Source organism: Poecilia formosa, unplaced genomic scaffold, assembly GCF_000485575.1.
Source record: "Poecilia formosa unplaced genomic scaffold, Poecilia_formosa-5.1.2 Scaffold218, whole genome shotgun sequence".
In the NCBI taxonomy this organism is placed as follows: domain Eukaryota; kingdom Metazoa; phylum Chordata; class Actinopteri; order Cyprinodontiformes; family Poeciliidae; genus Poecilia; species Poecilia formosa.
This window is the reverse complement of record NW_006800157.1, coordinates 660,484-672,883: the sequence shown is the minus strand read 5'-3', so window position 1 is coordinate 672,883 and position 12,400 is coordinate 660,484. Positions and strand designations below refer to the sequence as shown.

Here is a 12,400-nt window from a genome sequence, read left to right as displayed (position 1 = left end):
AGATGAAACTGAATGTTTTTTGTTTGTTTGTTTGTTTTTTTTAGTAAAAATAAAAAGTTGTGGGGAAAAACAAGTTTTGACTTATGAAACAAACACATGAAAAAACAAACTGCACATAACTTGTGTTCTGTGTTTCTTTCTCACAGAGTTGATTCAAACTGTCAGAATAAAAATATCAACTTGTTGGTTTTAGACCCAGGAGACGACATTAAATGCTGATATGCAGCTGATATAGAGTTTTATCCACCGTCTGTCCTCAACGTCTCATCAGAAAGAACCAAATGTTGATAATAAAGAATCTGGATTTGCAGTCGGCTTCATTAATTAATCTGGATTAGAAAGAGTCCCTCTCTGAAATGCATTACACAACTTTTTAAAACTCCTACGATGATGTAAAACCTGAGAGAAAAATGATTTTCAATCTCAAGATCAAAATATTGGTAATAAAATATTTGTTTGAGGTTTACTGAACGTTTCCAGGATCTGCAAGCTGCTGCAGGATCAGAGCTCTGAGCTTCTGACACAATCATAGTTTTTCAGCTGCTGGTTTCAGACAGATATAAGTCTAACAACCACTACAAGGTTTCAACTTGTTAAGCAGCCGAATTATCGTTAAAATGATCCACTTTATTTGATTGTTTTGTGTTTTGATGTATTTGAATGTAATCTTTTTTATTATTTATTTTATTTTCTGTCGACTGATCCTACGGTCATTATGCTGCCCTCACAATGTGTTGCACTTACAAAGCTAGACAGCTAGCTAACACTTCAGTCGGAAATAATCCAGTCCTTGATAGTTTTGTTTATTTTACAACCCTTGTTGAGCTGAGAAATATCTGGTCAGATTAAATATTTTCCTTCCAGTAGCTGGAATGAAGCAACCACAAACCCAACATTTTTATCTTAATTTAACTTTTTTTGACACAATTTATTAAATATTTGAATGTTTTAAAGTCATTAAATGTTTATCAACATAAAATGTAATTAAATTAGTCTAATCTCTAAGCTGATGTTTTTTTCCAACAAGTTTTTTGACATGAATTCATATTTTGAATGATCAAAGCATTATATTAAATAAAGGCAGTGAGCTGGATTTAATAGATGCTGCTAAATATTGAGCTGTGTTGATATAAATGCTTGCCGTATTTTTCAAATGAAGTTGGTTGAATTTTAAAATCTGTCCACAGATAAAATTGTTTCCCCTCCATTTAGTGAATTTATTTTCTTAATAAAATACATTATTTTACGTTTTTATTACAATAAAAGTCATAGAAGATTTATGACTTTTCCAGTTACTGTAAATTATACTTCACATTTTTTATCTTTGGATGTAACCTTTCAGCCATCAGAGTTTTTCCTCATACCAGGTGAAGAACATCCTGGTCCATTATACTGTGGCATACCAGTGAACCATCCATGGATGCAGCAGAGGGTGTGGACCAGAGGTTTTCTGAGAAAGTATAACTTGATTTGTCTCTAATAACGTTCAGTTTTTCTCTGGAGATTTTGACTCTGTCACCATGTTGTCGTCTGTGTTGCTGCTGCTGCTCATCAGCGGAGCTGAAGCTGCTTATTATGGCGGCGTCGTTAGCTCTGTTCGAGACGTTCCGTCAGGTGAATACGCAGTAAGTTCAGCTTAGTAGTAAAATAAATATTTTTCAGGAAAAAATCAGATGTATTTACCAACTTTTCTCTTTAATTCCACAGATAAACATAGACTTGACGGCAAGTTTTAGCTCATGTGACGAGTTTGACTCTTGGCTTTGTGGTGGAGACTGTAGTGGGTTACCACCAGTTTATCTAATCGATGAAAGCAGAGGTGAATGGTGTCAGAAAGCATTTATTTGGGATTATAATTCATTCCTGCATATATTAAATGCTTTGTAAGTACACATCAGAAATAATTGGATTATTTCTGGATTATTATTGATTCATTATGTTCAAATTATAAACGAGAACAGATAAAAATCCTAAAATCCTGCAGGACAGCTTCATCAGTTGGGCTGATAAGGTTTTCATGTTTTCTAAAGAAGAAAAACTATCATCGTCAGCTGATGAAAAAAAATACATAGTTTCGTTTGTATATAGAGATTTTATCTTAAATGCTGCATTATTTCACCATAACATTGTAGATCTTTTCATCCACTGTAGGAATTCTGTTCCAAGCTGGACAGAAAACAGAAATGGGATTGTAATGCCAAAAATCACAGGTAACTTTGACTATAGAAACCGTTCTGACATCAACGACCGAGGTTCACCACCCCTGACCACCATCATCCCTCTAATCAGGTAATTCTGTTTCAATATTTTAGCCATTTATAAAGCCTTTGACTGACTGCAACATATTGAGATGACCATTGTTTTTATTTTGTATTGTATTTTTCATCAGCATTTGCAGATGCAACTGTGAATCAGAAGCAAAAAATGTTTAAGATCATAAAAATACAAGCTTGTTTACAAAAGTTGATTTTTTTTATTTGATAATCCAGCTGATGCTGTTTCTTCTAAGTGAACAATATTGTATTTGAAACAACTGATCAGAAAAATCAATGTAAAATAAATCTGGGTAAGTTTGTTCTGCAGAAAGTTCATCATTAGAAAACTGAACTGAAACTATTCCGTAGTTTGTTCCATATGGAAACACAGTGATGATTAAAATCAAATCTTATCAGGAATAAATCTTGCAGAACCAGTCAGACAGGTTAAAGTTATAAAACAAAAACCTGAAAAGACTGATAGAGGTCTGGTTGTGATGTTCTAGGAATTGTTCTTTTTCTCTCAGAGTTCCTTCGAACTGTCAGAGAAACATCAACCTGTTGGTCACAGATGCAGATGGAGACGACGTCAGATGCAGATATGCAGCTGATCCAGAGTGTAACACCTGCACTCCTCCATCTGTCCTCAACGTTTCATCTGTGAGTATCAAATGTTGGAGCTGCAGGAACTTGATTAGGCTGGATTTACGTGACAATGAGTGAATTAGAAAGATGCAACCCATCCACTTTCTAACACTGAACATTTTTAATATTTTTATTTGTACTTTACGGTTTTTGTTTCATCTAGTTTACTTTTCCTTACTTATCTGTTACAGAAGAGGATCAGGGCCACTGGAAAAAACAAAAAACAAAAAAAAAAACAATTCTCAGAATTTTGAGATTAAAGTCAGAATTGTTTTTTTTTCCCAGTGGCACTAATCGTCTTCCGTAGATTTTCAATAAAATGACAATGAAAAATATTTCACTTAATCTGTGTTATTTGATTCAATTTTAACTTGGATCATTTTCTTCTCCTTTCTCTTCCAGTCTTGTTCTCTGTCATTCAGTCCCACTAACAGCAGTGATGAAGGTCCGTATGCGGTTCAGATGGTGGTGGAGGATTTTCCCACACAGAACATCACTCTGACTGATATCTTTGATTCACAAGTGGTGAAAACTCCCAGCGACGCCATGAGCAGCATCCCTGTCCAGTTTGTTTTCAGAGGTAAAGCTGCAGTTTGTTGAGCTTGATTTGAACCACATAGAGCAGCTCTGGACTTGAGCTGTTTGTGTCTGAGCTGAATATGTTGGATCTGTTGGAAATCATTTTAAATATCAGGAACTACTAAAGATTAAAATAGACAATCACAACTTTGGCCCCAAAGTCCATGAAGGAACATGACAAAACTAAATTTAACCTTCCAACAGCTTCATGTTGTTTGAATTAATGACCAAACTGACCAGCTCCTTTCAGCTTGAATTAATTCGTTTCTTGGTTATTTTCTTCCAGTGGATCCTGCAGCTCCGTCCTGCACAGCAGGTGAATATCTGCCCAGGTTTCTGCCTCCAACTCCTGAGAACGGAGATCAGTTCTACATCGATTTTAACGAGACTCTGGAAATCAGCGTCAGAGCAGAAGCGACCCAGGCTGAGTGAGTGACTATTACACATTACAGCTGGATTGTGTCAGTGTTTTCTGGTGTTAAATTTCTCTGGCTAAGAATGAATAACGTAAAAACGTTATGGTATTGCAACACTAAGATATGGGGCACATTTGTGTTACCATAAGGTCGTGGGTGGAGAAACAGTAGAACACTGAGAGGAATAGCGTGTCCAGACTTTTATTCAGCCTTCAAGTTAACAGATCAGAACCCGTCCTGAGCTCTCCTAAAACAAAAACCCACAAAGAAGAAGCAAACAGCTCATCTTAAAGGCACAGCACAATTCCTTAGCTATAGATCGGCTTTAGTAAATAACTGTATGTAACCATATCACTTGGAAAGGAAAAATAAATAATCTTACAGTATCAATAAAAAAACCACCTGTCTTTGCAGATGAGGAAGCTTTGGACACATCAATCTAAGAAACTGTCTCTCCTGTTTCTTAAAGGACCACTGAGCTCCTGTTCAGCGGACCGCCAGGTGTAACCAAGAGTTCATCAGGATCAGGAAACTTCACCCTGACATGGACACCAATTGACAGTGACAGAGGACTGAACAAAACTCTCTGCTTTGTTGTCCAAGCAAAGTCAGTGTCTTATTAATTTACTGTTTAGCTTTTTCTTTTCTCTGTTATTTTCTTTCCATAGAAGCTACTGACATCTGGCCTGACATTTTATTTGGTCTGATTCTTTCCTGGAGGACATCAGCTGTGATAATCCTGCTGTCTAATAATCAATCTCCCTCTAACATTTTACTTTCCTGAACATCAAAAATAATCCTAAGTCACCTAATTAATCTGTTCCTTTATTCTCAAAACCTCCATTCGTGGCAATCTGGCTCAATACAGATTGTGTATTGTCTACCTGTATTAAACCAGGTTCTGGTTCTGGTTCTGCTGGAGATTTCTTCCTGCGATAGGGGAGTTTTTCCCGTCTACTGTTGCTATGTGCCTGCTCGGCATGAGGGATTGCTGCAGAGTCAATGATACAAGAGCTACGTGCTCATCCTGCAGGAGTGAATGTTGCAACTCAATGACTTGATGTAATCTGCTGGGTTTCCTTACATAGAACATTTTTAATCTAATTTGAATAATTAATTCTTATTTGAAGTCATAATAAAACAAAGATGTTTAAAACAGGGCGGTAGTGATTGTTGGGTTCATCACAGCAGAATCATAATCTCATTTTCATAAATCCTGCACTTCTGGCATTGATATTTGCTTTATATCAGCTTAATACTGAGTTTGTACAAAGTGTTGTTTAAAGTCTTCATTAGACTGAATTGTCTGCTTATTTTATTAACAGTTTTATATCTAAGCTGTTACTTTATTTACCTCCTCAGCTCCTCTGGCTCTGTGTACCAGTCTGACCTTCGATGCGTCTTTGTGACGGCTGGAGAAAGTGAGTAGAAATCTCTGCTTTGGTCTTCAGTTTGAAGTCAGTCTGCTTTTTCTTGATCTGACAATGTCACCGCCAATCTGCTGCTCCACGCACAGGTCCAACAACTGTTTCCCCTCCGTCTACGACTACAACTACACCAACTACGACTACGCTCACAACTACAACCAACCAACCCACCACTACAACTGAACCTCCTACAACCTTCATCACAAACTCAACACCAGACCCAGGACCATGTAAGTGTGACTGACGTTCATGAATAAATGTAAACTGTTAGCAGAGATCTTTCATTATCAGCCTTAGGGGTCTTTTTATTTTCTCCTTTTATCCCTTGGACTTACAAAAATATGCTAACAAATTGCCATAAAAATATTATGTACTAACAGGTATATTTTGTGAGGAAAAATGGTATAAAAAAACAAAACATTGATAATTACATTTTAGTAAATAGATTGTTCCACCTTTTTCCCCAGGACCTAAAAAATGTAAATTTTATTTAGCTTTATGATAGTTTTTTTTTACTAGTTTTATAAATGTCATTCTGACCTTCAGTCCTCTCCATTCAAAACATACGATTCAATACTATTATGATATAAAAAACTATGAAAAAATAACTTAGAGACAATAGACAAAATACATTCATCTAGTGAATCAGTTTTAAAGGAGACTTAAGGAGGGAAAATGTGAAAACCTAAAATTCAAACCAGAATATGTGACCTTATTGGTTCATTATCCTGTTTTAAATAGTAATATTGACTCTCTGTGCTTCCAGATTATGTTTTGGCTCTGAATGCAAAGCTCTCCACCTCACTATCACTGGAGACTGACTCTGCAACCATCATGAACCTGGTCAGTAACCTTGTTGACGTCAGTGTTAAAGACAACAATGTGGTTCGTTCCAGTCTAGCAGGTTTAGTGAGAGTTTTGTTTCTGATTTGAGGGAAACTCTACCCGTTTATCGTGGTTAAAAAAAACAGCTCTTGATTTATTAGTTGATCTGCATCATCTATGATCACAAGCTTTCAGTGGAGTCTGAAAGAATGAGATGGTGGGAAACCCTTAAACAAAGATGGCTGACAATGTGGCAAAGTACTTGCATGCAAGGAGAAAAGCATTATCACAATTGTCATTACACACGCACACACGCACACACACGCACACACACACACACACACACACACACACAGATATCCTAGACAATGCTGAGTAGACACATTTTGGGCCTCCCTACTGAGGCTGCAACACCAGATAAGAGGAAAAAAATGGATGGATCTTTAAAGGATTTGTAAAAATGATCCAAAGCTCAACCCTGATTTTTAGCATAAAACTGTGGTTTAGTTTTGTTCTGTGTGACTTATTGATTATATAATATATAACTGATTTCATGTTTTTTCCTCTCCAGATCAAAGAGGAGCTGAGAAGACAAGGACTGCCTTCTGACATAATAGTAAAGCTGCTGAGCAGTGGCGCAGTGAGAGCTACAACTCCTGCCCCCTAGTGGCTAAAAATGAGAACAAGTCTGATCCTCCCAGGGAAATGTGTTATCTATAGCCACTCATCTTTCTTTCTTCATCTATCATGGAGTAAAACTTATTTTAATTAATGCAAATGAAAAGTTAATATTGTTGTCTTGAATGTGAACAAATACTGTAAAGTCAAAATGTTCTTAAGCATATAATTTCTAATTGTTTGTCAATAAAAGCAAACAGAATAAATCAGAATAATAAACAGAATGAAATGATATGGTACAACTGTTTCTTGGACAAATAACATCAAGTCTTTTAAAACAGACATGAATGATCTTTCACATTGTTTATGTCTCTGAATCCCAGACTCCTTTCATGATGGTAAAATAAAGTTTTTCTGCTTTCCTTGCAGTAAAAGGCTCTTAGTTTTTACTCTGGGGATGGTTCTTGATTTTTATTTGCCAGATACATCCTGTCATGATGGAAAAGCGGAAGAGGTGAAAATTGAAGAGCTGTGGTTTTAAATAAACCAAAGGTATACAAGTCAACATTATTATAAAGATACTGAAGAGTTGGATTCTACTCTAAAGTTCACATACGCTTATAAGATGTGGGGCTTTAAATAATCATTAGATTTATTCCTTTTTGTATGGTTGTGTCTTAATAATTTACTGAAGCCATTACTGTGTTCATCAACCAGAACCTTCATGATGTGCAGGCAGTCTGGGTCTCTCTGCTGAGGATGCTGACCTCGTGATCCAGCCTCAGACGAGCATAAGAAAACAGATGGATGGATGAAATTCATGTTTTTAATAATCAAACATTGTACCATGTAACAAAGGCAGATACTCTGTGTGCTGGTTTCCAATGGATGACACTAAATATTGAGCTGTTGGTATAAATATCAGCTGGAAGAGACTGATATTTTTATAAAAGAAGCTGTTTGAGTTTTAAATCTGTTCATCGTGAAAATCTTCTCCCTGATGTTAGATTTATATTTCTAACCTCCTAAGTCCCTGCATCCTCATACGGGGACAGAAATGCACTGAATGAAAAACTCAGGCCTCAGGAGGCTGAGCAAAGGTTTTGTGACTTTTGCATGTACTACAAATTGTCATTCAGATTTTGCACTTCTGAATGTAAACGTCCAGCCATCAGATATTTTCATCATTACCTTTTAGCCTTCAGGCCAACTATACCAATGCATACCAGTAAACCATTCATGTATGGAGCAGTGGGTGTGGACCAGAGGCTCTCTGTGGAAGAATAACTTCATTTGACGCTGATAACTTTCAGTCTCTCTCTGAAACCTTCACTCTGTCATCATGCTGCCGTCTGTGTTGCTGCTGCTGCTCCTCAGCGGAGCTGAAGCTGCTTATTTTGGCGTCGTCTTCAGCTACTCTGTTGGAGACTTCCAGCCAGCCGGATACCCAGTAAGTTGAGCTTCTTTATAAAATATCACACTTGGTTTTTCTAGAGAGTGTACTCAACACCTCCTCACTGAAATTTCACAGGCAACCACTAACTTCAAGGTGAGCTTCAGCTCTTGTGAAGAGTTCGACCTTTGGCTTTGTAATGGAAACTGCAGCATGCTCTCAGTTTATCCACTTGATGAAAGAGGAGGTGAATGGTGTCAGACAGCCTACACTGAGTCTGTTGCAGTTACATTCCTGTCGACGTTGGATACTCCGTAAGTCCACTTCAACATTAATGGAAATATAATTTTGCCATGTTCAGATTAAAACTGAGGACTGGAAACAGGGCAGCTTGGACTGGATTTGGAAAACCTGACATAATCAGCTGATGATCTAGTTTTGTTGGTCTTTGGAGATTTGGTCTTGCTGCATTATTTTCTCATTATCATCTGCTGAAGGTTTGATGCTACAAACTGGACAGAAAACAGAAATGGGATTGAACTATCGGCAGCTACGATGCTCATTGAAATGAGAAACCGTTCTGACATCAACAAGCCAAACTCTTCACCCCAAACCACCATCATCCCTCTGCTGAGGTAATTCTGTTCATCATTTTAAATATTTTATCTACAAACAGCTTTTTACTGACAGCAAAATAATTAGAAAACTGTTTGTTTTTTATTCTTAATCAACATTTGCAGATGAAACTCTGCAAATCAGAAGCAAAAGATAATCAACATAATAAAAACTGGACAGTTATTCCTATTTTACAAAATCTGTTGCATATGTTGATAATAATGGATAATGTTGTTCTTCAAAGTGAACATTGTTAACCTCTCAGATGTATCAGTATAAAACTAAAAATCAGTAAGTGGTTTCTGTGGAGCGAGTTCATCTTTAGGAAACTGAACTGAAAGTATTCTGGAGGTTCTTTGAAATAAAATTTTTGTGCTGAAGAAACCTTGGAGAACCAGTCAGACGGGTTTAAATTATGACAGAAGCACCTGGAGGGACTGACAGAGGAGTGGTTGAAATGTTTCTTTTCTCTCAGAGTTCCTTCAAACTGTCAGAGGAACATCAACCTGCTGGTCTCTGACCCGGATGGAGACGACGTCAGATGCAGATATGCAGCTGATCCAGAGTGCATCACCTGCACTCCTCCGTCTGTCCTCAGCGTCTCACCAGTGAGTATAAATATTATCAAATTTGCAGTCAGTAGCACTAAATAGTCTGGATTTTACTACTTTTTCATTAAATGTGACCACACACAATTATTTATGATGCTCTAAACCTTAGTGAAAAGTGATTCTCAATTTGAAGTTAAGATCATAGATTTTTTATTTCTATTTTTAAAGACTTTGAGGCGTCCTGAACCTTTGCCGAGCTAAAGACAGGAAGTGTCACCAGATAAAATTGGCTCTTAAAGAACAACAGGCTGGCATTTTTTTATTTTATCTTTAAAAAGTCGCTCCAGCTCCACTAAGTGCCGAGGAAATATTCAGTTATTGTACCTGTGACCAAATTCCCAAAGACAGAACCTGATTTCCCTTCAGTTGTTCTGACGTCACTCATCAAGAAATCTCTTGAGAAGATTATAAAAGCTGAGCTACTGAGGACAACCTTACAGTTTATGACATGAAGTCTACCATTTTCATACATTTTAGGGATTTTGAGCTACCTTTATACTCGGTCAGTTAAAATCAAAAGCCTGGGTTTTTGTGGATGCTAGAGGGGCGAGGACTCAAAGTTTCCCATCAGGCCATAAATTTAAATTTTCTTGTGTGTCTTCAGGGAGCATTGCACTTTGAACTGAAGAAAAAGAAATGCTAACTCCGGTGTGGAAAGCCCATTTTCAGTCTAACATTAAAGACTTGATTTATTCGTACTAATAAATCGGAAAGTTATTTGGAAGATTTGTAAAATTGCGCTGCCTAGTGGTCAGGTCTGTGAATGTCAAGAGAGCGTTAACAAGTGCAACGGAGTGGCGGTGCAGAGCTGCGAGGGCGATCACCGCTGCGTTCAGCTTACTGTTGCAATTCTTACATTTATTTTTGCACTTTATCTGCAATTGTTCTTTGTTGCCTGAAAAGCATAAATAAAGTTTATCTAATCTGGTCAGTTTTAGAGCCACTGGACTCCATCAGCCTGTTAAAAGGCTGGACTGTTGCTAAAATGAGGCACTTAATATAAAAAGACAAGATGTATTTTGCAGGTGTATCTGTTTAATCTATTTTATTATGTGTGTATTCTTATCAGTTAAGACAGAGAAACAAACTTTACAGAAAAATGACAATAAGTAGATTTGACTTAATCCATAATCATCTGATTCAGTTTTAATTTGGACCTTTTTTCTTCTCCTTTCTCTTCCAGTCTTGTTCTCTGTCATTCAGTCCCACTAACAGCAGTGATGAAGGTCCGTATGCGGTTCAGATGGTTCTGGAGGATTTTACCGGACAGAACATCATTCTGACTAACGGCAACAATTCACAGGAGGTGAAACCTCAGAATGACGCCATCAGCAAGATCCCTGTTCAGTTTGTTTTCAAAGGTAAAATAAACTCTGAACCCAAAAAGAGCCGAGCCGGATTGGAAAAATCTGCTTCTGTTCTGCGTATTTTAGATTTGAAGCCTCAGTAACTACAGATTTCACAAAATATACAAGAAGGAATGTAGGAGAGATAAATACAACCAGGTGGATAAATATCTGGTCATAATGAATATTCATCTATCAACTAACTGCTTCAGGTTGTTTGACCAAACTGATCAGCTCCTTTCAGCTTGAATTAATTAGTTCCTTGTTATTTTCTTCCAGTGGATCCTGCAGCTCCGTCCTGCACAGCAGGTGAATATCTGCCCAGGTTTCTGCCTCCAACTCCTGAACATGGAGCTCAGATCCACACCAACGTCAACCAGGCTGTGGAAATCAGCGTCAGAGCAGAAGCAACGCAGGCTGAGTGAGTCTGGAGTTTAGGCTAACCTCATGTATTAAATAACTCCAATCAAGTTTAAAAATGGCACTGATGTGTTTGCAGTTTGGAAAAAATTGGAAATATAAATGTAATAAACTGTTTATCTCCTGTTCATTGAAGGACCACTGAGCTCCTGTTCAGTGGACCAACAGGTGTAACCAAGAGCTCATCAGGATCAGGAAACTTCAGCCTGACATGGACGCCATCGGCCGGTGATGGAGGACTGAACCAAACTCTCTGCTTCGTTGTCCAAGCAAAGTTAGTGCCTTTTCTTATTAATGCATAGAAAAAAAGCTTAAACTCTTAATATTGTTCAGCTTATTGAACTGGGGTTGGTTCACAGTAAATGTTTGTTCATTTAAGAATGAAAATATGTTTCATATTTGTCAGCAAATAGGAGTGAAACCAAAATTAAGGACAAGTATGTTTACATAGCACAATTAGCAAAAATGTTTTCCGTTCTCATTAAGGAACCAACAATTTCTGCACACCTCAAGTTTTCAGGAGCATAAAAACTAAAAGCAGCTTCGTCTTGTTTACTTTGGGTCTTATTACTATTCAGATCTCCTAACACCAAACGGCTCTGCATGGTTAATTATTGAGAAAGTCCAAAATCATTTAGTGCTTTATGGACGAATATCAGAATTTTAAAGGAGTGAGGAAACTATAGATTCATCATCTTTTCTAAAAACTAGCATCTCTGGGACAAATGTTTGTTGTATATCTGCTTTTATCTGTTTGTATAATCAACCTTTTTAATATGTTGTTAAACTGAATCGATGGGTAATAGTTTTATATCTAATCTGTTTCTCTAATTTCCTCCTCAGCTCCTCCGGCTCTGTGTACCAGTCTGACTTTCGATGCGTCTTTGTGACGGCTGGGAGCAGTGAGTGGAAACCTCAGCTTTTCTTTTCAGCTTAAATTCAACATTTTCCTGAAGTGATGATGTTGATCTGCTGCCTAATCCACAGCTCCAACAACCGTTTCCCCTCCGACTGCAGCGACACCCCTACCAACGACGTTTACATTCATGACAATCCTACCTCCATTCACAACTCCACAAACTACACCTACACCTTTTCCAACTACAACTACACCTCCACAAACTACAACTACAACTTTTCCAACTACAACTACACCTCCACAAACTACACCTCCACAAACTACAACTACACCTCCACAAACTACACCTCCACAAACTACAACTACACCTCCACAAACTACAACTACACCT

The 12,400-nt window shown here is 37.5% G+C and overlaps 1 protein-coding gene across 4 annotated transcripts in view; it reads left to right on the top strand.

Annotated features, from left to right (window-relative positions):
* The window catches only part of LOC103149144 (mucin-5AC-like), a 72,579-nt gene that overhangs the window by 57,734 nt on the left and 2,445 nt on the right, over positions 1-12,400 (top strand). For 2 of the 4 annotated variants that reach the window (XM_016679725.1, XM_016679724.1), the window contains exons 5-11: positions 3,303-3,480; positions 3,766-3,907; positions 4,365-4,502; positions 5,258-5,316; positions 5,412-5,552; positions 6,089-6,165; positions 6,719-7,193. The exons of 1 other annotated variant lie outside the window; for it this stretch is intronic. In XM_016679725.1, the coding sequence (XP_016535211.1) occupies positions 3,303-3,480; positions 3,766-3,907; positions 4,365-4,502; positions 5,258-5,316; positions 5,412-5,552; positions 6,089-6,165; positions 6,719-6,814 (831 nt within the window). In that variant the 3' untranslated portion in view covers positions 6,815-7,193. Of the gene's footprint in view, positions 1-2,782; positions 2,916-3,302; positions 3,481-3,765; positions 3,908-4,364; positions 4,503-5,257; positions 5,317-5,411; positions 5,553-6,088; positions 6,166-6,718; positions 7,194-12,400 lie in introns of those variants that run through there. One more of the 4 variants, XM_016679723.1, reaches the window with a different exon arrangement.